Genomic DNA, 26,814 nt, shown 5'->3' on the forward strand with positions numbered 1-26,814 from the left:
GCCATGCTGGGTCAGACCAAGGGTCCATCAAGCCCAGCATCCTGTTTCCAACAGTGGCCAATCAAGGCTATAAATACCTGGCAAATACCCAAACACCAAGAAGATCCCATGCTACTGATGCCAGTAATAGCAGTGGCTATTCCCTAAGTCAACTTGATTGATAGCCGTTAATGGACTTCTCCTCCAAGAACTTATCCAAACCTTTTTTGAACCAAGCTACACTAACTGCACTAACCACATCCTCTGGCAACAAATTCCAGAGCTTAATTGTGTGTTGAGTGAAAAAGAATTTTCTCTGATTAGTCTTAAATGTGTTACTTGCTAACTTCATGGAATGCCCCCTAGTCCTTCTATTATCCGAAAGTGTAAATAACTGCTTCACATCTACTCGTTCAAGACCACTCATGATCTTAAACACCTCTATCATACCCCCCCTCAGCCATCTCTCTTCTCCAAGCTGTTCAGCCCTAACCTCTTCAGCCTTTCCTCATAGGGGAGCTGTTCCATCCCCTTTATCATTTTGGTTGCCCGGCTCTGTACCTTCTCCATTGCAACTATATCTTTTCTGAGATGCGGCGACCAGAATTGTACACAGTATTCAAGGTGAGGTCTCACCATGGAGCGATATAGAGGCATTATGACATTTTCCATTTTATTAACCATTCCCTTCCTAATAATTCCTAACATTCTATTTGCTTTTTTGACTGCTGCAGCACACTGAGCAGACGATTTTAAAGTATTATCCATTATGATGCCTAGATCTTTTTCCTGGGTGGTAGCTCCTAATATGGAACCTAATATCATGTAACTACAGCAAGGGTTATTTTTCCCTATATGCAACACCTTGCACTTCTCCACATTAAATTTCATCTGCCATTTGGATGTCCAATCTTCCAGTCTTGCAAGGTCCTCCTGTAATGTATCACAATCCGCTTGTGATTTAGCTACTCTGAATAATTTTGTTTCATCCCCAAATTTGATAACTTCACTCGCTGCATTCCTTTCCAGATCATTTATATATATATAATGAAAAGCATTGGTCCAAGTACAGATCCCTGAGGCACTCCACTATTTACCCTTTTCCAGTGAGAAAATTGACCATTTAATCCTACTCTCTGTTTCCTGTCTTTTAACCAATTTATAATCCACAAAAGAACATCACCTCCTATCCCATGACTTTTTAGTTTTCTTAGAAGCCTCTCATGAGGGACTTTGTCAAACGCCTTCTGAAAATCCAAATACACTACATCTACCGGTTCACCTTTATCCACATATTTATTAACCCCTTCAAAAAAATTAAGTAAATGTTCTAACCCAATCAGTAGTATACCCTTGGTCCGGGGGGTACTCACCGAGGAGCAGTCTTGATGAATTCCTCTCCGGAAGGTGGAGCGATAACCCAGTTCAGCGGATACACCAGGTAGGATAGCAGCTGGCGGCAGGCAAGGCAAAGTCCAGTTCTAGGCAGGGTCAAGGCAGGCGGCAGGCAAAGCCAGGTCCAATTCCAGGCAGGGTCTAGGCAGGCAGCAGGCAAAGCAAGGTCCAGTTCCAGGCAGGGTCAAGGCAGGCAAAGGCAAAGCAGAACTCCCACAGGAACCAGCAAGAACCTTGTTGCAAAGGCGTTTGAGCCTTCCCGGGGAGAGGTTTAAATCTCCCCGGGCGTCTGACGTCATCATCCGGGGCCGACCCAACCTTCCTGCCTCGGCCCCTTTAAGGGGGCGGGTCCTGCTGCGCTCTCCCCGACGCTGCTCTGGAGACGCAGGGAGAGATACGCCGCGGCCGCCATCGAGGGAACTGCTGGGCCCGGTAGGAGATCCCGGTCGGGGACCCCCTCGGCCCGGGATCGCAACAGTACCCCCCCTCTTACGCCCTCTTCTAGAAGGACCAGGCTTATCAGGGTGTGAAAGATGAAAATGCTGGAGTAAGCTCTTGTCCAAGATGTTTACAGATGGTTCCCACGAGTTCTCCTCCGGACCAAAGCCTTCCCATGCAATCAAATATTCCCATCGTCTGTGGTTACGACGGACGTCAAGAACCTCCCGTACCTGATAAATGGAATCATCCTCAGATGCAACCATTGGTGGTCCAGAGGGAGCAGCATGGAACGAAGAACAAATTACAGGTTTGAGCAAGGAAACGTGGAAGGAGTTATGAATACGGAGACTGGTCGAGAGCTGCAAGCGATAGGTGACCGGACCCAAGCGTTTGCTGACAAAGAAGGGTCCAATATACTTAGGAGCCAGTCTCATAGACGGAACCCGGAGACGTATGTGCCGGGTACTCAGCCAAACACGGTCTCCTGCATTAAATAGTGGAGAAGGGCGACGATGCTTGTCCGTCATCCGCTTGGAAGTAGCAGCCGCATGTAACAACTTGGCATTAGTAGCCTTCCAGAGTTCATGAAGTTGTACTGCAGAAAGGTGGGCTGCCGGAGAGGCAACCAAAACCGGCAAAGGAAGAGGAGGTCGGGGCTGCTTTCCATAAACAATTTGGAAGGGAGAATTCTCAGTGGCCGAGTGTGTGTGTGAATTATGTGAGAATTCGGCCCAGGGTAACAGCGAGGACCAATCATCCTGACAATCATTCACAAACAGGCGGAGGAACATCTTCAATCCCCGGTTGATGCGTTCAGCCTGTCCATTCCCTTGTGGGTGGAAAGCAGTGGTAAAGTCCAATTGTACACCAAATTTTTTACATAACGCACCCCAATATTTAGCGCTAAATTGTGGACCTCTATCTGACGTAATGTGGAGTGGAAGACCATGCAAGCGGAACACATGCAGAGCAAACAGTTCTGCTAGCTCAAGGGCGGATGGTAGCTTGGGCAGGGGAACAAAGTGTGCCATTTTGGAAAATTGGTCAACCACCACCCAAATAACCTGATTGCCGGAAGAGGGAGGAAGGTCCACAATAAAGTCCGTGGAGATATGAGTCCAAGGTTCCTGAGGGGGCGGTAGGGGTTGGAGGAGGCCCCATGGTCGACCAGGTAACTGTTTCTGTTGGGCACACTTCGGACAGGAATCGACGTAGGCCCGCACATCCTTATGACAATTGGGCCACCAATAATAGCGAGCTAGTATTTCCAAGGTACCTGTTCTCCCAGGATGGCCCGCTGTAAGAGAATCATGTGCCCAGGAGAGTACCTTGGGACGAAGGAGAAGAGGGACCACTACCTTCCCTGGAGGCGCAGTCCTAGTGGCGGCCAGGACCACCCTGGCTGGGTCAATAATATAGCTGGGGGAGTCAGGTGTATCATCGGTCTCATGCAGCCGGGACAGGGCGTCAGCACGAATATTCTTTGTTGCAGGTCGGTAGCGTAATATAAAATCAAAACGACTGGAAAACAGGGACTACCGAGCCTGGTGTGGGTTCAGTCATTGTGCTTTACTAAGGTACTCAAAGTTCTTATGGTCTGTATAGACTGTAATCGTATGCTGCGCTCCCTCCAGCCATTGCCTCCATTCCTTGAAGGCCATTTTAATGGCCAGCAATTCTTTGTCTCCAATCCCGTAGTTCTTTTCTGTCTGGGAAAATTTGCGAGAAAAATAAGAACAGGGGAGTAATTTCCCTTGGTTGGAGTGTTGGCAAAGTACTGCTCCTTCCACCACATCAGACGCATCCACCTCCACAATAAATGGTCGCATGGGATCAGGATGGTGGAGACAGGGTTTTTGTAGAAATGCAATTTTTAGATCCTCAAAAGCCCGTACTGCCTCGTCAGGCCAATTCCTGGGATCAGCTCCCTTCTTAGAGCTGTGAGAGGTGCCACAATGTGAGAAAATCGAGGAATGAATGTCCTGTAGAAATTAGCAAATCCTAGAAAACGTTGTAAGGCCCGGAGTCCCACTGGTTGAGGCCACTCTCGGATGCTAGCCAATTTATCGGGATCCATTCAAAATCCAGTGGTGGAAATAATATAGCCCAGAAAAGGTAATGATTGTTTCTCAAATAGACATTTCTCCAGTTTCACGAATAACCGGTTCTCTCGTAGTCATTGAAGAACCTTTCGAACCATTACGCGATGAGCGGCCAGACTTTTGGAGTAGATTAATACATCATCCAGATAGATGATTACTCCTTGATTCAACATATCCAGAAATATTTCATTCATTAAATTTTGAAATACCGCCGGCGCATTACAAAGACCAAATGGCATCACCAGATATTCGTAATGTCCATCTCGCGTATTAAACGCGGTTTTCCACTCGTCTCCCGGCTTAATCCGAACTAGGTTGTACACTCCCCGCAAATCCAGTTTAGTAAATATACTAGCTCCATGAAGGCGATCTAGTAGTTCCGAAATCAACGGGAGAGGATATCGGTCCTTGCGAGTTATTGCATTAAGTCCACGGTAGTCAATACATGGTCTTAATGACCCATCTTTCTTGGGAACAAAAAAGAACCCTGCTCCTGCCGGAGATGATGAAGGTCGAATAAATCCTCGTTCTAGATCTTCTTTAATGTACTGGGACATAGCTAAAGATTCAGGCCCAGATAATGGGTACACCTGGCCTCTAGGTGGACAGGTATTAGGAAGCAGATTTATGGTGCAGTCAAAGGTGCGATGTGCTGGAAGTACCTCTGCCTCCTTCTTGGAAAATACATCCGAGAAATCTGCATATTGTGAAGGTGGTAACAGTTTTGAGGTAGCTAGTTGGATACTAGGCTGAGGTCTTTGCTTTATCCTGGTCCCCAAGTTGTAATCTGAAGAGTCTTCCAGTCAATGATGGGTGCATGTTTTTGTAGCCAGGGGAGGCCCAAAACTACCGGGTGGACGGCCTTTTCCAAAATGAAGAAGGATATCTCCTCCTTATGGAGGACCCCGTCTGGAGCGTTATCGGGGCAGTGCAGGTGGTGACTTGACCTGGGAGATTTTCCCCCTGGATTGAGGAGATGTATAAGGGGGATTCACGCTGAAGTACCGGTAATCGTAGCTGGTGAACCAGTTCTGCCAGAATAAAGTCTCCTCCAGAGCCTGAATCGATTAGGGCTAGCGTAGTGAGAGATCCTTGAGGATAATGTATCGTGACTGGAACGGTACAATGAGGGGCGAGACTGCTCCCTAGGGTCAACCCCTCCAAGACACCTAGGTTCGGTAGTTTCCCGGATGGTCAGGGCACTGGGCCTACAGATGTCCCTTATTACCACAATAGAGGCAAAATCCCATTCTTCTTCGGCGTTGTTTTTCCTCTGTAGTCAGGTGGCTCCTACCTAACTGCATGGGCTCCTCCTTGCCCTCAGTGGATACTTCAGGAGGATTAGAATGAATCATAGGATGGGAGAAGGTAGGAGCCAAGGGAACTGTGCGATGGTAGGCTCTTGCTTCCTTGGCACGATGCTGTAGGCGACGATCAATACGACCCGTGAGGTCGATTACTGCTTCTAGATCATCTGGGATCTCTCGTGCTGCCAACTCATCTTTGATGCGCGGGGAAAGCCCTTCTAGAAAAATTCCTCTTAGACAGTCATTCTGCCAACCCAACTCGGAAGCCAGGGTGCGGAATTCCACCGCGAACTCTGCCAGCGTACGAGTGCCTTGACGAAGGTTGAGAAGTTCCGAGGAGGCAGTAGATTGACGTCCTGGTTCGTCGAATATCTGGCGGAAGGTCCGAACAAACCATGGCAAATCGTTCAAAATGGAGTCTTCTCGTTCCCAGATCGGGGATGCCCAGGCTAGGGCCTTTCCGTCTAATAAGGAGATGATGAAGGACGTCTTGATTCGATCTGAGGGAAACTGCTGTTCCTGTAAGGAGAATCAAATGAAGCACTGATTCAAAAATCCACGACATTGCTTGGCATCTCCAGCATAGCGAGGTGGAGCAGGCAGATGGGTTACCATACTCGTGAGGCTCGGAGTCATAGGCGTTGGGATGGCAGCCTCTGCTCCTCGGACTGAGTCAAGCTGGTTTGCTAAACATTCTACCGTGGCGGTCAGGGCCTCAAGGCATTGTTGTTGTTGTTGTTGCCTCTGTTGCATGAGTTGTTGAGCCAGGCCAGGGATAGCCTGGAGACCGTGCAAGCCCACCGGGTCCATGGCCTTTGCAATCTGTTCTAACCCAATCAGTAGTGGACCCTTGGTCCCGGGGGGGGGGGGGGGGTACTCACCGAGGAGCAGTCTTGATGAATTCCTCCCCGGAAGGTGGAGCGATAACCCAGTCCAGCAGATACACCAGGCAGGATAGCGGCTGGCAGCAGGCAAAGCAAGGTCCAGTTCCAGGCAGGGTCAAGGCAGGGGGCAGGCAAAGCAAGGTCCAATTCCAGGCAGGGTCTAGGCAGGCGGCAGGCAAAGCAAAGTCCAGTTCCAGGCAGGATAGCGGCTGGCGGCAGGCAAAGCAAGGTCCAATTCCAGGCAGGGTCTAGGCAGGCGGCAGGCAAAGCAAAGTCCAGTTCCAGGCAGGGTCAAGGCAGGCGGCAGGCAAAGCAAGGTCCACTTCCAGGCAGGGTCAAGGCAGGCGGCAGGCAAAGCAAGGTCCACTTCCAGGCAGGGTCAAGGCAGGCAAAGCAAAGCAGAACTCCCACAGGAACCAGCAAGAACTTTGTTGCAAAGGCGTTTGAGCCTTCCCGGGGAGAGGTTTAAATCTCCCTGGGCATCTGACGTCATCATCCGGGGCCGACCCAACCTTCCCGCCTCGGCCCCTTTAAGGGGGCGGGTCCTGCCGCGCTCTTCCCGACGCTGCTCTGGAGATGCAGGGAGAGACGCACCGTGGCCTGCGTGATCTGTGGCCGCCATCGAGGGAACTGCTGGGCCCGGTAGGAGATCCCGGTCGGGGACCCCCTCGGCCCGGGATCGCAACAGTAAATCTGTTAGGCAAGACTTCCCTTGAGTAAATCCATGTTGACTGTGTTCCATTAAATCATGTCTTTCTATATGCTCTACAAGTTTGATCTTTAGAATAGTTTCTACTATTTTTCCCAGCACTGAAGTCAGGTTCACTGGTCTATAGTTTCCTGGGTCGCCCCTGGAGCCCTTTTTAAATATTGGGGTTACATTGGCCACCCTCCAGTCTTCAGGTACAATGGATGATTTTAATGATAGGTTACAAATTTTAACTAATAGATCAGAAATTTCATTTTTGAGTTCCTTCAGTGAGGAAAGGGTCACAAAGATGAATTTGTACATTGTACTCCCGACCTAGTTTTATGCGCTCTTTAACTGGCTGCTATCAAGTTAGGTCGAGAGTACATTGTACAAATTTCATTTTTTGTGTAACTTTCCTCACTCCAAATCACATCAAATCTTCACTGATGTGTACTGTGCTGTTCATACCTCTGATTGTGCTTGTAAAACTGCCCCCAAACCCTAGACCCCCACCAAAACCTCACCTCGAGTTACTAGTTGACCCTCCTACAGTGGTATAAAATGTTGACTAACATGTATCCCTCCCCAGAGGTTCTCTCTCTCTCAGATTTGTAATTTTAGCACAAATCCTGTTTTGGGCATATCGCATAGCATAACACCAGGAAAAAAAGTGTAGTTATTTCTGGTGTTAAAATGTGTGATACACTATCATATGCAACATTAAACACGCCTCATTTTCATAAACTCCACCCAAACTCCTCCTTTTTGACTAAATTTTTAAAATTTGCACACGCATCCCGCGATGTGGTTTTTTTTATCGCGGGTGTTAGGGCCCTAACACCCACGATAACTCCCTAACGCAATCTGATGAATGACCCTGCAAGTTAGCTGGATAAACACTGATTTTCAGCATTATCTACTAATATAAACAGATAACTTTAAGATAGCCAAAGTTAGCCGGATTAAATGTGCCCAGCTAACTTTTCAGATAGCCAGGGATAGTCAGCAGCTGCACCACTGAATATCCCTGCAAAGTTAAGCAGATAAGTTTATTCAGCTATTTGTTTGTAACGTCTGGGCAACACAATATGTCCCAAAGTGGAGGGAACTCCTATGCTTTAAGGCCCTGGCAGTAGCGTCTCACAGAGAGATGGTGTGAGACACTACTACCCGGGAGTAGTAATGCTATAGAGGGAGTGTGCTTATTCTGAGGGGGGAGGCCTAGCATTCTTGGAGTGTTTTTGGGCTGAGAAGCAGCAGGTGGAAATTGCCGAGGAGACTAGGTTTGCAGGAGGCTGGTACAGAGGAAAATGCCTGGCTCCCGGTAAAGCTACAGCTCTCAGGAGGAATATTAATCCCAACAGTAAAGTGCTGACGGCCCAGTGATGATAAAATCTAAGAACTGGAACTGTGAGTATGAACGGAAAGTCGTCCATAAGTGTAACCTGGGGACACAAAGCATCCAGTGAGGAAAATCCTTTAAAGGAGAGGAATTTTTGAGATCCGGAAACCTCATAAAGCCTGGGGAAAAGCAACGCACTACCAAATCCTTAAGCTTTATTATGAAAGTATGATCTGGAATTTGGACTAAAGTAAAATCTGAACATTGCATGTTACAATCTGAACCCAAAAGCTCAGCATAGCTTCTGTGAAACTATGAGCACTCTGTTGAACCTGTGCAGCATCGTGTAAATATTTTTTCCTGGTGAAAAGCCAGACCAGTTGGAACCACATTTTTGGAGTGTCTGCAGTTACTCCAGGGTCTTCATGACACCATTCAGTGTGGTACAGAGTACTCAGTCATCCTTGTTATTGAGTGCTTTCACCCATGGTCCACTACACCACCCGGGAGAGTTTCAGTCTGGGGACCCCAGCGCCTTGATGCAGGAAGAAGTCTGCTCCCCCCTGCTGCAAACGTGAGTACAGGGATTCACCTGCCGGGAGTTCTGACTGAAACCCTGTAAACAGGAAACGCCAGGCTTACTTTTTTAATTCCAGCTTGAGTGTGTACAGCACATGGAAGGTGGTGCAGTTGAGGATGTAGGCATTCATGATGGGTTTCATGAAGATGACCAAGGTGCTCACAGATGCAGTGATGAAAACCATTGTGATGAAATGATGCCTACAGCAAAGGACAAGGAACACAAAGTCATTTAAATGACGCCAATGTTTTCGGTCTAGTTTGAAATGGCAAATTTGCTTCATTTATTTATTTTAAATATTTTCTATACTGTCGTTAAGCGGGGGCCATCACAACGGTTCTAGTTCGGGGGTCATATAAGGTGGAAGCAAAATGGAAACATTTTCTCCAAGATTCATCTGGTGAACAGAAGACTTGCGCTTTAATATAACAAGGTCAAGAGTCTCATCAACACATTATGAAGCTCCATGATTAAGCTGTAGGATCATAAACATGCTATAAAACTGTATAATTAGTTGAATGGGAATTTGGGAATCTTCTATCTATTGGCTCAAGGTGATACATGTGTTATCCCACATGTGTCACTGTCCATCATCTACTCAGGCAGAAGTTTCCCATACTGCGATCTGACCAAATAGTGATACAGGAACTATTGTGGTTTCAGATCTTACAGTTATAGGATGGGATGCCTTGTCAGATCCCAAAGGCAATAGAAATTGAATGAATCCTTTATTAAAGATCCAGACATCTGTCAACATTCAATTGATAACTTTGAAACTCTAGTCTGGCAAAGCGGGTGAGATGGATGGTTTTGGCACAGACCAGTGGTTCCCAAACCTGTCCTGGAGGACCCCCAGTCAGTCAGGTTTTCAGGATATCCACAAAATCTCCCTCATGCATATTCATTGCGGATATCCTGAAAACCTGACTGGCTGGGGATGCCCCAGGACAGGTCTGGGAAGCCCTGACATAGAAAGTTTGCAATGCAGTGTGCTCCAGTGTTAGTACTGTCATTTCAAGCAGGTCATTAAGTAAATCATTAAAAACCAGGATTACAGTGGGCTCTGGTAGAATTGGACCAGTTACTAGGAGACACACACAGTATCAAATGCAACAAGAACAAAAAGCCTTCCCTATATTAAAAACTGAAGTCCTAGAGAAAAACATTGAAGTGTTACCAGAAAAGAGAGAAAACCAATGCATGCAGAATTTCAAGATACATAACCAAAAGAAAAAGCAAATTGAGATGGATAACTCTGGCATCAGTGGCACAACTGCAAAAGGAAAGAGTGAAGTGAATAACAAATCTCAACTAAAGTCTCATAAGGAGTACAGGAAAAGCAATAATCTTAAAGAGAGTACCTGGAAAGCTATGACCACAAATGCTCATAGTTTGGGAAATAAAATACCAGATCTGCAGGCCCTAATGATAGAGGCAGAAGTGGACATTGTTGCTATCACAGAGACATGGTTCACAGAATCTCATGATTGGGATACGGCAATACCAGGCTATAACTTGTTAAGGAAGGACAGAGTGGATAGAAAAGGGGGAGGTGTGGCTCTTTATGTCAGAAACAATATCCAAGCATCTGAGCTACAAGGAAGTTGGGGCAAGGAAGAAGCACTATGGGTAGACCTAAAAACAGATGATGGAGCATCAATTTATATTGGAGTGGTTTACAGGCCCCCGAACCAAAAGGAAGAGCTGGACAGAGACCTGGTTGAAGACATCCATAAGATAGGTAAGAAGGGAGAAGTGGTGATCGTGGGTGACTTTAATATGCCAGATGTAGACTGGAAAATCCCATCTGCAGAATCTAAAAATAGTAGAGCAATAGTGGATGCCATGCAAGTAGCTTTGTTCAAACAAATGGTATTAGAACCCACGAGAGAAGGAAATATACTCGACTTAGTGCTCACTAATGCAGATAATGTCTCTGATGTCGAGGTGGGCACCCACCTCAGCACCAGTGATCATCAAACAATATGGTTTAATATCACTAAAAGAATAGGGAAAAGAACCACAAAGACCCGAGTTTTACAATTCAAAAACACAGACTTTGAGGAAATGGGGAAGTACCTAGAGGAAGAACTAAATGGATGGGAGAATGAGAGAGATGTGGATCAGCAGTGGATCAATCTAAAAGGAGCAATCACCAAGGCAACTACTCTTTATGTTAGAAATGTAAAGAAAAGCAAAAGGAAAATGAAACCTATCTGGTTCTCAAACGAGGTGGCTGACAAAATTAAAGCTAAAAGAACAGCATTCAAAAAATATAAAAGATCCCAAAGGGAGGAGCACAAAGAAGAATATTTGATTCAACTGAGGGAGACGAAGAAATTAATCAAGTTGGCAAAAAGTCAAGCGGAAGAGAGGATTGCCAAGGAGATAAAAAATGGTGACAAAACATTTTTCAGATACATCAGCGAAAAGAGAAAAGTCCATAGTGGTATAGTGAAATTGAAAGGTGGAAATGATCAATGTGTGGAGAGAGACGAAGAAATGGCAGAAATATTAAATGAATACTTCAGCTCTGTATTCACTAAAGAAGACCCTGGAGAAGGACCATTTCTACACAAGAAGCTGGAGGGTAGTGGAATAGATGAAAATCATTTTACAGTAGAAAATGTATGGGAAGAGCTAAAGAATCTGAAAGTGGACAAAGCCATGGGGCCTGATGGGATTCATCCAAGGATTCTGAGGGAGCTCAGAGATGTGCTGGCGGGTCCGCTGTGTGACCTGTTCAATAGATCCCTAGAAACGGGAGTGGTGCCGAGTGATTGGAGAAGAGCGGTGGTGGTCCCGCTTCACAAGAGTGGGAACAGAGAAGAGGCTGGTAACTACAGACCGGTTAGCCTCACTTCGGTGGTGGGAAAAGTAATGGAGTCACTGTTGAAAGAGAGAATAGTGAAATATCTACAGTCCGGAGAATTGATGGACCAGAGGCAGCATGGATTCACCAGGGGAAGATCCTGTCAGACAAATCTGATTGACTTTTTCGACTGGGTAACCAAGGAATTGGATCAAGGAAGAGCGCTAGATGTCATCTACTTGGATTTCAGCAAAGCTTTTGATACGGTTCCGCACAGGAGACTGGTGAATAAAACAAAAAGCTTGGGAGTGAGTGCCGAAGTGGTGACCTGGATTGCAAACTGGTTGACGGACAGAAGACAATGCGTGATGGTAAATGGAACTTTCTCTGAAGAGAGAGCGGTTTTAAGTGGTGTACCGCAAGGATCGGTGTTGGGACCGGTCCTGTTCAATATCTTTGTGAGCGACATTGCGGACGGGATAGAAGGTAAGGTTTGTCTTTTTGCGGACGACACTAAGATCTGCAACAGAGTGGACACGCCGGAAGGAGTGGAGAGAATGAGACGGGATTTAAGGAAGCTGGAAGAGTGGTCGAAGATATGGCAGCTGAAATTCAATGCCAAGAAGTGCAAAGTCATGCATTTGGGGAGTGGAAATCCGAATGAACTGTATTCGATGGGGGGGGAAAGGCTGATGTGCACGGAGCAGGAGAGAGACCTTGGGGTGATAGTGTCTAATGATATGAAGTCGGCGAAACAATGCGACAAGGCGATTGCAAAAGCCAGAAGAATGCTGGGATGCATAGAGAGAGGAATATCGAGTAAGAAAAGGGAAGTGATAATCCCCTTGTACAGGTCCTTGGTGAGGCCTCACCTGGAGTACTGTGTTCAGTTCTGGAGACCGTATCTACAAAGAGACAAGGACAAGTTGGAGGCGGTACAGAGAAGGGCGACCAGGAAGGTGGAGGGTCTTCATCGGTTGACATACGAGGAGAGATTGAAGAATCTAAATATGTACACCCTGGAGGAAAGGAGGAGCAGGGGTGATATGATTCAAACTTTCAGATACTTGAAAAACTTTAACGATCCAAAGACAATGACAAACCTTTTCCAACAGAAAAAAATCAGCAGAACCAGAGGTCACGAGCTGAGGCTCCAAGGAGGAAGACTAAGAACCAATGTCAGGAAGAATTTCTTCACGGAGAGAGTGGTGGATGCCTGGAATGCCCTTCCGGAGGAAGTGGTGAAGTCCAAAACTGTGAAGCACTTCAAAGGGGCATGGGATAAATATTGTGGATCCATCAGGTCCAGAGGACGCATATAAAGAGCAGGTAGTAAAATACTGCACGGAGCGGCAGTAGCCACAGAGGCATTCACGGAGCGGGATGCCAGTGGCCAGTGGTAGGTGTCCACCTTCATGGAGCGGAAGGATGTAGGGCTGTCATCTCCCAATTAAATAAAAAACAAAAACAAAAAACAAAACAGGGATGGGATCCATCAAGTCTAGAGGACACATATAAAGAGCAGGTAGTAAAATACTGCACGGAGCGGCAGTAGCCACAGAGGCATTCACGGAGCGGGATGCCAGTGGCCAGTGGTAGGTGTCCATATAAAGAGCAGGTAGTAAAATACTGCACAGAGCGGCAGTAGCCACAGAGGCATTCACGGAGCGGGATGCCAGTGGCCAGTGGTAGGTGTCCACCTTCACGGAGCGGAAGGATGGAGGGCTGTCATCTCCCAATTAATAAATAATAAAAAAACCCAGGGATGGGATCCATCAGTTCTAGAGGACGCATATAAAGAGCAGGTAGTAAAACACTGCATGGAGCGGCAGTAGCCACAGAGGCATTAACGGAGCGGGATGCCAGTGGCCGGTGGTAGGTGTCCACCTTCACAGAGTAGAAGGATGAAGGGCATCCATCTCCCAATTAAAAAAAGAAAAGAAAAAAAGAAAAAAAAACAGGGATGGGTTCATGGGCTTATAGGTATTACCAATTATTAGGCTTTTCAATATTTGATGATAGTTAATGTGACTTTCAAGGCATTCTTCACTTTCGGTGCATGTCCGGCATGACTCCTTGCTTCAATGACAGGGGAAAAGAAAAACTGATACTTCACACATTTCCAGCATTGCCCTCTGCTTCATGGCAGAGAGCTATGCTGCCGCTTACCCAACTAATCAAACTTAATATTTCACTTGGAAGCAGCTCCAGCACTGCTCTCTACATTAATGGTGGGGGTGAAAAGGGAATTAGAACATAAGGTTACTAAGAGCCAAGAGAAACAGTTAAGTATGAGAACAAATGTGTGAAGCTTGCTGGGCAGACTGGATGGACCGGTTGGTCTTCTTCTGCCGTCATTTCTATGTTTCTATGTTTATTGATCTCTGGCCATGATCAATGCCCCAGTAACAATGATGCATAAACCCAAAGATGAATGCTCTTCATACTGCCCAATATTTGCAAACGTTTTCCTGAACTGATTAGACTGCGTAATGCGGAAATGAATTCAGAAGGATTAGGTGGGTTTTATCACAGGAAAACACTCAAATGATAGCAAAAATGACAAGAGGCCGGTGCCACCTTATAGACTAACCAATTTATTGAGGCATAAGCTTTCGAGGACAGAGCCCACTTCGTCAGATGCATGAAGTACAGTACAAGGGTGGGTAAAATATATGAGGATGGGAGGGGGAATACAGAACAAAGAGAAGACAGACAGCATGGAAACAGAGCGGTAACAGCATTTTAGTCCAGACTACTGTCAACCGAGGTAAGAGTGAAAAGACAGAATGATCTGAGCACAGTTAAATTCACAGATACCTGCCGTAGCCGCATGTGACTCGCCTCGAACTACAAGGTAGTTGTAGCCTACTATGAAACCAAGTGATAGCATGCTAAGAATGCTAAAAGCTATGGAACCAGCCAACTGGAAGGACAAAGATTCAGCACTTACCACAGTAGCTTCCAAAAAGACATTTAGTAAAGTCAAGTGGGGATTTATGGAAGAGGCTACTAGGGAATAAGAATATGAGTCTGATAAAAGTTCCAAACCGTGGATAATGGCTCTTTCTAAGTTTCCTAAGCAGAGGTTAGGGTAAATGGGATATCTTCTGATTTAATCTGATTGCATGGAGGGACTCTAAAGATGTCCTCTGTCACCCTCTTCTGTTTGTTTAGTTATTGAACCACTTGCAGGACATATTACAGGCTCCTCCCTGATGAAAGATGTGTTGGTACAGAGATTAGAGCAAAAATAAAAGTCACTATATGCTAATGGTATGCCGGAAGCTCTCAGACCTAAGACACAATTGGTTCCTGAAAACCCCTGTAAGCTGAAACCAACGTCTCATAAGAACAATATTATAAATGGGGGATTGCGTCCAGCACCCGGGTCCAATATCCTATTTTCATCAAAACAACCCAGAATTTAATAATACACATAGATTTTAAAGCATTATTTGTTTGTAACTCAAAACACCTTAAGTTGAGGACTTCCTGCATTGTTATATCTAACTAACTTACAATAGTCTATACTGGCACTAGACAAATTAACAGACCAATGCAATACTGGGCACTCAGGTCAGCTCGCCGCTTAACACACAGACGTGCGTTTTGGATGCGCTATAATTACACCCAATGCAATACAGGAATTAGCGCATTCAAAACGCACGTCCAATCGAGCGGGTAGCTAACAGTGCTCATCACATGCAAATTCCATGTAGACGAGGCTATTAACTATTACCCTGCAATGCTAAAAGGCGCCCGTTTTAATGCAGCAAATCTAATGTCTGCCCAGGAGCGGGCACTGAGGCATGGCGTGCTCAAGGGCCACGGGAAAAAAACCCAAAACCATTCTGCTTTGTGTGATTCCTCCTAGTAGTATTGTTGCGATACAGTACGAGGAATCACAGAAAGCAGCATCCCCAAGTTGTGACCCGACTGAAAGGGTGAATAAATTAATATTAAGTGTCCAATTGACCCATTTACTGTCACCTGTCAGTGAAAAGGACCAATCCCCTTTCAGAATGCCCTGCAGGGGGAGAGGGGGGTGGGTAGGTGGGTGGGGAGGGAGCTCTGGCCAGGCTGCTGTGGATGCTCGGCCACTCTCCTGGGCGCCCGATGCAGAGCACTAGGGATGCACGCATTATCCAGTCAGGAAACGTGCGCCCACTTTGGAGACACGTTTTTTTACGCAATGATATCGCACCTGCCAGATTGGAGCATTATAAGAGCAGAAAATTAATGTCTGTAAATCTGAAATACTTCACTTTTCAATTTCAAATAATGCTACTGAACAGAAAGGAGCTCCTTAGATTGAGGGACCATATGCAATTGCCTTTAAGGTGAAAGAACAAGAATATTAAAAATCTAGGAATCTCTATCCCAGCCAGTTTAATGGCGTTAAACAAATTAAACTGCATGCTTTACCAGTGACAAGTGGAAAAGATTATATATCAGTTGTTAGAATGAACGGGCTGTCCTGGATTCTGTATCTACTTTCCAAGCTCCTGTTGGCTCTACCTGCTGGGTTTTTCCATTTTCTTAAAACCATGATGGGATTCATTTGGGCTATACAACAGCCTAAAATTAGCCTGAAGATTCTGCAAAGATCTAAAGAAGATGGTGGCATTAATCTGCCAGATCTTCACAGCAGTGTTTGGTGTAACTCCCTTGAAACACAAGATATGTGCCCAATATTTGAAAATGTATTTATTTTTTTTTAGTCTTATTAGATTTTTGGATGTGGTTCAAGCAAAGAAGAAATAAGCAATGTGAAGATGGCGCTCGAGAGAGACGCTGGTGTGTGAGCTCTGGATAGCGTCGCTTCTTTTTTATGGTAACCTTTTTCCTGTTGAGGCCTCCGAGCGATGCCACACACGAAGCGAAAAGGCCGAGTGAGAGAGGGTGCCCCGACCCCCTCAAGACCCGGGCTCATTCAAACGACGCTGACGGGATTCCAACCAGTATCAGAGGCAATAGAATCCCGCTGGGCAGCAAGGCGGAGAGCAAGCACCCCTGCCCCTGGGAGACATCACACTCAGTCCCGGGGCTCCAACTACCCCTACCCCACCCGGAGACGCCGACAACGTTGCGGACCCAGGCTCCAGACGAGGACGGATGGCGTCCTTGGAAGTGAGTCCAATCGGAGAGGGAGCAACTGGAGAGACGGCGTCATTAGAGAGAGCAGGAGGTTTTTTCATCTCCTCCCCGCGAGTGGAGGGAAATGGTGGCTTAAAACGAGCTGAATCCAGTGAAAAGGAATCTGGATCAGCAGCGAAGATGGCTCAGCCTTCAAGGAACCAAGAAACTCAAGGTATTTCTGTATCCCAAGCCATAAATTTGACACCTTTTCTACCGGTTGAGAAACCTAAAGTTGTAACGAATGAACTAATATGGCAGGCTATAATGACAATGCAAAATGCTATGTTAAATTTATCTTCAAATATAAAGGACTTCAAACATCGCTCCACAATTTAACTCCAGAAATTAGCCAGCATTCCATTAATTTGATAAAAGTGGAAGAAGAAATAAGCCAGATTAAGAGGGTACAACTCTCTATAATTAAAGGAGAAAATTTGCTTGAAAAGAAAGTGGAAAGTATTGAAAATTCTTTAAGATACAACAATTTAAGAATAATAAACTTTCCCAAATGTAAAATGACTTCTCCTAAAGAGCAGTTAAAAAACTACTTTCAAGATATATTGTCAATAACAGCTGATAAAACACCGGTGATTCTCAAGGCTTATTTCTTAATGAGAAAAAAAAGAAGATCATTTGCAAGAAAATTTACCAACAGAGGGAATATCATTGAATGTAACGGAGTTAATTGAAACTTCTTACAGCTCTCAAGTAGAGATGCGTGGGACTTTATTGGTAAAGTTCAAATATTCAGAGGATTGAGATAACGTGTTAAAATTATTCTTAAGTAAAAGATCAATGCTATATTTGGGTCAAAAAGTGTGGCTTTACCCTGATGTCTCACAGGAGACACAGGTAAGATGCAAGACATTTTTAGTATTGGCAAACCAGGCAAGAACGTTTGGGTTTCAAGTGAATGTCAGGTTCCCTTGTAAGTGTGTAATGAAAGTTGAAGGTATAAAATTCATATATTATGAACCTGAACAGCTAGCAGAATATCTTGAGAATCGTAGGAACCAGGGGGCAGAGCCTGAAATAACATCTTCTTAATAGTTGTAGTTAAGAAAGAAATACTCTGTTGTCTTTCTCTGTTTAAATATTAGAATTAGTTCTTCTTATTTGTGTGTATTTGCTCTGGTACTCCCCCCATTACTAGTTTGGTAATAGGGAGGAAAAGAATTTATGTTTGTTAGACATTTCTATGATTAGAAATTATGGTTAAAGGATAATATCTGAAAAGTTTATTCTTACTCCTGTATTTTTGTTTAAAAAAATTTGAATGTATCAAATTTGAAATTTGCAAAATAAAAAATTAAAAAAAAAAAGAAGAAGAAGAAATAAGCAATGTTTCAGCAAATTTTCTACCCAAGAAGGAATTCCCCTTAAGGTACACTGGGCTGAAATGCAGATGATTTGGGGGGAAGCATACAATTCCAAGATGCACACTTTAAAATGATGTATTTACTTATTAGAACCACAGTTTGAGTTTTCTGTAGGAGGTAGTGTTACACGTATCAATAAAACATTTCTGGGATCTATGATATTGATTATAGTTTTAGGACAAGGAATTGGGTGGCCAATATGATGTATATCCATGTATATCCATGAAAGTCTCTAAGTATTTAAGAATGTTCTGTTTTATACATTCTGAATGACCCTCCACTTCTGTTCCATATTACGGTACCGGAGGTTATGTACTTCTACAGTTGAATTTAAAATCCAAGCTCAAGCGTTCTCTGACAGGTTTATTGCTAGAGGGTATACTAGAGCCACTGTTAGGAGGGCATATAAACGAGCATTATATTCTAATAGGGAGAATCTTTTAATTCAGAGCCCCAAAGATAGACCTACCCGTATGATCTGTACCATTCCTTTTTCCAAAAAATTATTGGAAGTTAAAAAGTCCACTTTGAGACTTTGGCATATTCTATCTTCAGAATCATGCTTTATAGAAAGGCCTATCTTGCTGTTAAAAAATGTCAATCACTGTGGGAAAAACTGATAAACAGAGATGACCCTGTGGAATGTATTGATGGTCATGGTCAATTGCCATGCGGGTCCTGCTCGGTGTGCCCCCTTGCTCTTGTTTGTCAGTCTTTTCATCATCCCCATTTGAAATATCCTTACAAAATTCCAAATTTGTTTACATGTAATACCAGTGGTGTGGTGTATGCTATCACATGCCCCTGTAATTTAATTTATGTGGGACAAACTGCTCGGCCAATCCGTCTTAGGATTATTGAACATCGTAGTCGCATCAAGTCCGTACGCGAACATGCCCCCTTAGTTGATCATTGGGTAGAAAAGAGTCATGCTCCCAATGATATTCGATTTTTTGTCATCAAACAAATTACACTGAAAAATGGAGGGGACTTGTCTACGGTTCTTAGAAAAATTGAACAGCGCTTTATTTTCAAGTGGCACACTATGTCTCCATTAGGTCTTAATGGGCCAACTGAATGGAGTGCTTTTTTCTGAATTAGTTGCGTTGAACGGATTCTTCTCTCTATCAGGTCGATCCAGTAAGGCCGCGGTAGAAACAGTGCGGTAGTGTCAGGCGCACCCTTCCTCCCCGCACGCACAGTTCTCTTCACTAACTCCCCGATACTCTCCTCTAATCGCATGCAAATGCATGCCGCGGCTTTAAAGCGGTAGGGAAGGGTTATGGCCGCGTAACCCATTTTACTGTATAGGCGCTTAATACAGCGCCTATACAGTAACCAGGGTGCGCTGGTACCTGTCATTTCAAATGACATTTGAAATGACAGGTACCAGGAAGTGTAAAAATCAAAATTTTTAAATACCTGTCGGAGGGCCGCGTGGGTCCAGGTGGCCGGCGGGATCCGGGGGGCCGGTGGTCGCGTGTTAAATCTAGGCCGCGGGCGGGTGGGCGCCTGTTCCGGGCGGCGGGGGGTGGACGCGCGTTAGTTTCAGACGGCCGTGTGGGTCCAGGCGGCCGGCGGCGGCGGGAGCCGGGTGGTCGCGTGTTAAATCTAGGCCGCGGGCGGGTGGACGCCTGTTCCGGGCGGCGGCAGCAGCGGCGGGGGGACACGCGTTAGTTCGAGACGGCCGGCGGGTGGTCGCGTGTTAAATCTAGGCCGGGTCCGCACAGGCGCGCATTCACTGCCAGTGGGGGCTGCCTCTCCCGGCAGTGAATGAATTCATTCATCCAGGCGGAGGAGCCGGTGGCGAAAGCAGCCGGCTCCTCCGCCTGGATGAATGAATTCATTCACTGCCGGTGGGGGCTGCCTCTCCCGGCAGCCCCCACCGGCAGTGAATGAATGCGCGCCTGTGCGACCCCTGCGATTCGGCGCTCAAGGCAGTCACATGCCGTGACGTCACGCCTTGAGCGCCGAATCGCAGGGGTCGCACAGGCGCGCATTCATTCATCCAGGCGGAGGAGCCGGTGGCGAAAGCAGCCGGCTCCTCCGCCTGGATGAATGAATTCATTCACTGCCGGTGGGGGCTGCCTCTCCCGGCAGCCCCCACCGGCAGTGAATGAATGCGCGCCTGTGCGACCCCTGCGATTCGGCGCTCAAGGCAGTCACATGCCGTGACGTCACGCCTTGAGCGCCCAATCGCAGGGGTCGCACAGGCGCGCATTCATTCATTCACTGCCGGTGGGGGCTGCCGGGAGAGGCAGCCCCCACCGGCAGTGAATGCGCGCCTGTGCGGACCCGGCCTAGATTTAACACGCGACCGCCCGCCGGCCGTCTCGAACTAACGCGTGTCCCCCCGCCGCCGCTGCCGCCGCCACCCGGAACAGGCGCCCACCCGCCCGCGGCCTAGATTTAACACGCGACCACCCGGCTCCCGCCGCCTGGACCCACGCGGCCCTCCGACAGGTATTTAAAAATTTTTATTTTTTCTTCTGACAGGTTTTATGTGTCCCACATCATTACATTTTCTCGATCATCTCTGTATCGCTTTTTTTTTAAATTGTGTTTTATTGTTTTTGAGTATCTTAAGCGGTGTCGATGGATTTATTACTAGACTCACAGTCCTAACTCCTACTAGGGGGAGGCGGTAAACTAACACGTTACGGCCGCGGCAAAACAGTGCGTTACTAATGAGAGAACCTGAGCGCGCGTTACGGTATTGGAGGGGAATAGCTAATTCCTTCATTATACAGCTAATTCGTTCATTTACATGCCGGGTGCGGGAAGGGTTACGCGTCTGTTTTAAGAAGCACTACGGATGCGCAAAATTGGAGACTGTATCGCTGGTTTGCCTTACGCGTCCGAATTGTGCGCAGCGAGCTCGTTACAGATGAGAAATCTTCAACTGAACTTTACTGGATCGAGCTGTTAGTCTGGTTATCAGTGTAAGTAGTGGGAGGTTCGTTTAAAAAGAAAGAACTTAAAAAGAATTTTCTTAGCTCTAGATTAGACAAGTTTTTATATGCAAGGGAATCTTTCCCTTGTGTATTTCTTTTGCATGTTCTAGCTACTTGTGTTTGTGTAATTTGTGTTATACGGTCACATAGTGGGAGTGACCGTGACTGATTGTTCTGGCTATATAAAGTTTAGCAGATTGAATCGCACACAATGTTTGACTTATGGCGGAATATGACGTCGTATCCGGTCATCTGTGAGTATGGTGGCTTTGTATAAACTGAACGGAGTGCTGTTTGGAAAAAGGTAATTGTTGAATTTAGTTAATTCTTTGTTTATACATTTTAATATATATTTTTTTGCATAGAAATTGCGTTTGAAATTGGATCGTTGGAACAGAACTTTAGACCCAATAGTGCAGCGATGTAAGCGAGCAGCCCCGTTTTTCAGCGTTCAGCATTTGGGGGTGAAAGCGGTCGGGTTTACTGGGTTATGAATAAACCCAGTAAGTTGAACTTAATAGTGTGTTTGCCTTATAGTTTGATTATATATTTGGTGAGACACTCGGTGGTGGTGGTTTTTAAGTTTTCAGTAGCCTTATAATGTCTTGTTCTATTTTGTTCACAGACGTGTGTTTCTTGAATGCATTTGTAATTATTTTGACTGGTGCGTGTTCATGAGAGGTTTTTGGTCAATGTTACAAAGGTAACAGACTGGATCTTGTGTTACTGTGTATCTACATGAGGTAGGTTTGAAGTATATTTTAGTATATTCTTCAATGAATATTGATACATTTTAAATTATGTATGTAACATTGTTACCTCATGACTGTAGTGAATGGACATGGAAGTGCAACAACTTTGATAATATTCAGTCCCTGAGAAACCCTTCATGGAAGGTGAAACGAAGATATCTTTTGTTGGATCCATGTTGAAAAAGGACCCACGTTGAGAAATAGTTTGGAATTATGTTGAGAAACAATTTTGTTTTTTGTATTTAGTACTCATGTTTAGATAACACTGATTATCTTGAAATTACATGCATAAGTTTAAATATTCAATTTACATCTGTAATTAATGGAGATCTGTAGTTCAAAATTGAATATATAAGGTTTGTGAATTATAACTTATGTATTGTGCAATATGTATTTTAATGAGATGTGAATGAATGGTGCGGATGTGTTAGTTTAGTTGTTAGAGGGTGTACACAGGTATGTGTGTTTTGCTGTTTAAATAAATGTCATACACATTTGTCATGTGTTATCTCTCTATTTTTTGTGGATGTGGTAAGTGATTAATAGGGAGTTATCTATAAACGGTTGGCCCTCTGTATTATTTTTACCATATTATACTTGCACCTTTTTTTGTATATAATTATATCCTGATTTAATTCTTTGTGCTATTTTTTGCTCTTTTTGGGCCCAACAATTTCCTGCTGCTCCTTTGAACTTCCAGCTGAGTAAAGGCTATGGCAACATGTGCCTTCATTTGCAACTTCATTTGCACAGGATTTTACTAGCCCAGTTGTCACAGCAACAGTCGTTAACTGGGGGCCAAACACCAGGCCTCCTCCTGGCTCTCTGCAATTACGAGCCCTAAATCCGACCATTGCACGACCACTGGGATCCCCATCTTCCCCAGGGGGCCGTGAACACCACTGTCACAGCACCCCCCCCGCTAGCTCCAGCTGACCTGGGGAGCAGAAGACCTGACCTGGGAATCGATCCCAAGTTCTCCACCTGGTAGTACGGAGCACTGCCATTGAACCACTGGACTAGTAGTCTCTTTGTGATGTTTTTGGCTTCTTTCTCGTGATTTGATATTGAAAAGAGATTGAGTGGCAAAAGATATACGTCAGGTATAAATGCAACAAAATCCCAAATTATACATTTTATATTGGGATGCAGTGAAGTACTGCCTGAATCTATCTTCGGTGATTAATAATCCATCTCAGGCACCTTCCTAAAATCATAGATTAATAATCTGTGGAATATGTAGGTAATACATTTTTTATTATTAATAATAATGAAATCAATATTCAGCGTTACTAAGCTGGATAAGTTCAGAAATATCTGGCTAAGTGGTGCTGTTTCAATATTCAACTTGAGTTTAGCAGTTGCCATTTAGCTGGCTAGTTAGCTGGCTAAGTGAAGGATGGGACGGGGATGTTCCAGGGCTGAGCTACTTATCCAGATAAGTGCGGATATTCAGTTTTACCTGGCTTAGCCAGATAAATCTGCATTTTAAAGTTAGCTGGATAAACGTATTAAGTAGCTGAATATCCCAGACAAGTTAGCCAGATGCATATATCCAGCTAACTTGCTAACTGGATAGTGGCAGTAAGTCTAACAGGGCCTCTCATTCCCTACAGTGTTAGTCTAGATGCTAGACTAGGGATCCTCCTTATTTTCATTAATGAGACACTAACACATTCATCCTCTAATAGGTTTTCAAATTAAAAATGTCATAAGAACATAAGAACATGCCATGCTGGGTCAGACCAAGGGTCCATTACGCCCAGCATCCTGTTTCCAACAGAGGCCAAAACCAGGCCACAAGAACCTGGCAAATACCCAAACTCCAAGAAGATCCTATGCTACTGATGCAATTAATAGCAGGGGCTATTCCCTAAGTAAACTTGATAAATAGCAGGTAATGGACTTCTCCTCCAAGAACTTATCCAAACCTTTTTTAAACACAGCTACACTAACTGCACTAACCACATCCTCTGGCAACAAATTCCAGAGTTTAATTGTGCGTTGAGTAAAAAAGAACTTTCTCCGATTAGTTTTAAATGTGCCCCATGCTAACTTCATGGAGTGCCCCCTAGTCTTTCTACTATCCGAAAGAGTAAATAACCGATTCACATCTACCTGTGCCATTCAAGGACACTCCTTTTGTATTTGTCAGTGTGTTAACTAGCTCTTGTGAATATTTTAAGATGTGTGATCAGGCCCCCTAAATAGGTGGAATTTCGTTAAGCAGTCACATTATAAGAGCAGTCAATGAATTTACCTGACACCCAACCTAAACATTATACATGCAGGTAGCCACATATAGTCATCCAGCAGATATGCTATGGACTGGCATAGTTTCTGGCTGTGATCCCATTGAATAAACCTAAACATTATACATGCAGGTAGCCACATATAGTCATCCAGCAGATATGCTATGGACTGGCATAGTTTCTGGCTGTGATCCCATTGAATAAACCTAAACATTATACATGCAGGTAGCCACATATAGTCAACCAGCAGATATGCTATGGACTGGCATAGTTTCTGGCTGTGATCCCATTGAATAAACCTAAACATTATACACGCAGGTAGCCACATATAGTCATCCAGCAGATATGCTATGGACTGGCATAGTTTCTGGCTGTGATCCCATTGAATAAACCTAAACATTATACATGCAGGTAGCCACATATAGTCATCCAGCAGATATGCTATGGACTGGCATAGTTTCTGGCTGTGATCCCATTGAATAAACCTAAACATTATACATGCAGGTAGCCACATATAGTCATCCAGCAGATATGCTATGGACTGGCATAGTTTCTGGTTGTGATTCCATTGAATAAACCTAAACATTATACATGCAGCTAGCCACATATAGTCATCCAGCAGATATGCTATGGACTGGCATAGTTTCTGGCTGTGATCCCATTGAATAAACCTAAACATTATACATGCAGGTAGCCACATATAGTCATCCAGCAGATATGCTATGGACTGGCATAGTTTCTGGCTGTGATCCCATTGAATAAACCTAAACATTATACATGCAGGTAGCCACATATAGTCATCCAGCAGATATGCTATGGACTGGCATAGTTTCTGGCTGTGATCCCATTGAATAAACCTAAACATTATACATGCAGGTAGCCACATATAGTCATCCAGCAGATATGCTATGGACTGGCATAGTTTCTGGCTGTGATCCCATTGAATAAACCTAAACATTATACATGCAGGTAGCCACATATAGTCATCCAGCAGATATGCTATGGACTGGCATAGTTTCTGGCTGTGATCCCATTGAATAAACCTAAACATTATACATGCAGGTAGCCACATATAGTCATCCAGCAGATATGCTATGGACTGGCATAGTTTCTGGCTGTGATCCCATTGAATAAACCTAAACATTATACATGCAGGTAGCCACATATAGTCATCCAGCAGATATGCTATGGACTGGCATAGTTTCTGGCTGTGATCCCATTGAATAAACCTAAACATTATACATGCAGGTAGCCACATATAGTCATCCAGCAGATATGCTATGGACTGGCATAGTTTCTGGCTGTGATCCCATTGAATAAACCTAAACATTATACATGCAGGTAGCCACATATAGTCATCCAGCAGATATGCTATGGACTGGCATAGTTTCTGGCTGTGATCCCATTGAATAAACCTAAACATTATACATGCAGGTAGCCACATATAGTCATCCAGCAGATATGCTATGGACTGGCATAGTTTCTGGCTGTGATCCCATTGAATAAACCTAAACATTATACATGCAGGTAGCCACATATAGTCATCCAGCAGATATGCTATGGACTGGCATAGTTTCTGGCTGTGATCCCATTGAATAAACCTAAACATTATACATGCAGGTAGCCACATATAGTCATCCAGCAGATATGCTATGGACTGGCATAGTTTCTGGCTGTGATCCCATTGAATAAACCTAAACATTATACATGCAGGTAGCCACATATAGTCATCCAGCAGATATGCTATGGACTGGCATAGTTTCTGGTTGTGATTCCATTGAATAAACCTAAACATTATACATGCAGGTAGCCACATATAGTCATCCAGCAGATATGCTATGGACTGGCATAGTTTCTGGCTGTGATCCCATTGAATAAACCTAAACATTATACATGAAGGTAGCCACATATAGTCATCCAGCAGATATGCTATGGACTGGCATAGTTTCTGGCTGTGATTCCACTGAATCCAATGTATTCAGTTTCAATTATACTTTCCCCCAAAGCTTCAACCTTGTGAAATATATCCCATCATATTTTCATCTAAATCTTCAGCATCAATGAGCTGTCCCCAAGCACCCTTCACCCTAAGCTTTAACCTATGTATATTACCCCTAATCATTTGTTACCCAAGTCTTCACCCCAGCTTTTCCTAGCAAGTAGACAGATGGACTCAGGACCAGTGGGTTTATGCTCCACTGCCAGCAGATAGAGACAGAGCAAGCTGATGCCACAGCATATATAACCCTGCAGTGACCCCAGCCTTCCAGTATTCTCTGTCTCCAGCAGATGGTCGATGTGCATCTCCCTATGGGGATTGCTTCAAGCTTTTTGGAAAGAGAAATTTGAAATTCTAACTTAAGGAAAAGAAAGCCTTGCTCTCCTGCGATGATACCTAAAGGTTCCTCCCCCAGCTGAAAATTCCTGAGGTGATTTCCATGGTCCCTGTGCCTTGGTCTGGTAGCTGGGTTTCCCAGCGTGGACTTAGCTGCTAGTTCAGCTGAAAGGCAGCGGGTGCAGGCCGAGCGCGGTGGTGACGGCAGATGCCCTCCCCCCCAAAGCCGGAGACCGTCTCTGTACTCAGCCAGTAAGCGATAAGCTCTGGTAAGGTTTAGGAAAAACAAAAAAAAGAGAAGTTTTACCTTTGAATCAGAGACAGTTAGAGGGGTTTCAGGACTTCCTCTGGTCTCTATGTTCGGCACGCTGTACCAACGTTCGTTCCTGTTCCCGTTAGGGTTGGGGAACTGGGCAGCCTGGCGGGTTGAGCGGCACAGGCCCCATACTTAGGCTCTTTTTTTGCAT

At 44.9% G+C, this 26,814-nt stretch overlaps 1 protein-coding gene across 2 annotated transcripts in view; it reads right to left on the reverse strand.

Moving 5' to 3' along the window:
• ACER1 (alkaline ceramidase 1) overlaps positions 1–26,814 on the reverse strand; it is a 99,289-nt gene that overhangs the window by 12,074 nt on the left and 60,401 nt on the right. For both annotated transcript variants that reach the window (XM_029610925.1, XM_029610923.1), the window contains exon 6: positions 8,784–8,921. In XM_029610925.1, the coding sequence (XP_029466785.1) occupies positions 8,784–8,921 (138 nt within the window). The remainder of the gene's footprint in view (positions 1–8,783; positions 8,922–26,814) is intronic.

Source organism: Rhinatrema bivittatum, chromosome 8 (assembly GCF_901001135.1).
Source record: "Rhinatrema bivittatum chromosome 8, aRhiBiv1.1, whole genome shotgun sequence".
Classification (NCBI taxonomy): Eukaryota; Metazoa; Chordata; class Amphibia; order Gymnophiona; family Rhinatrematidae; genus Rhinatrema; species Rhinatrema bivittatum.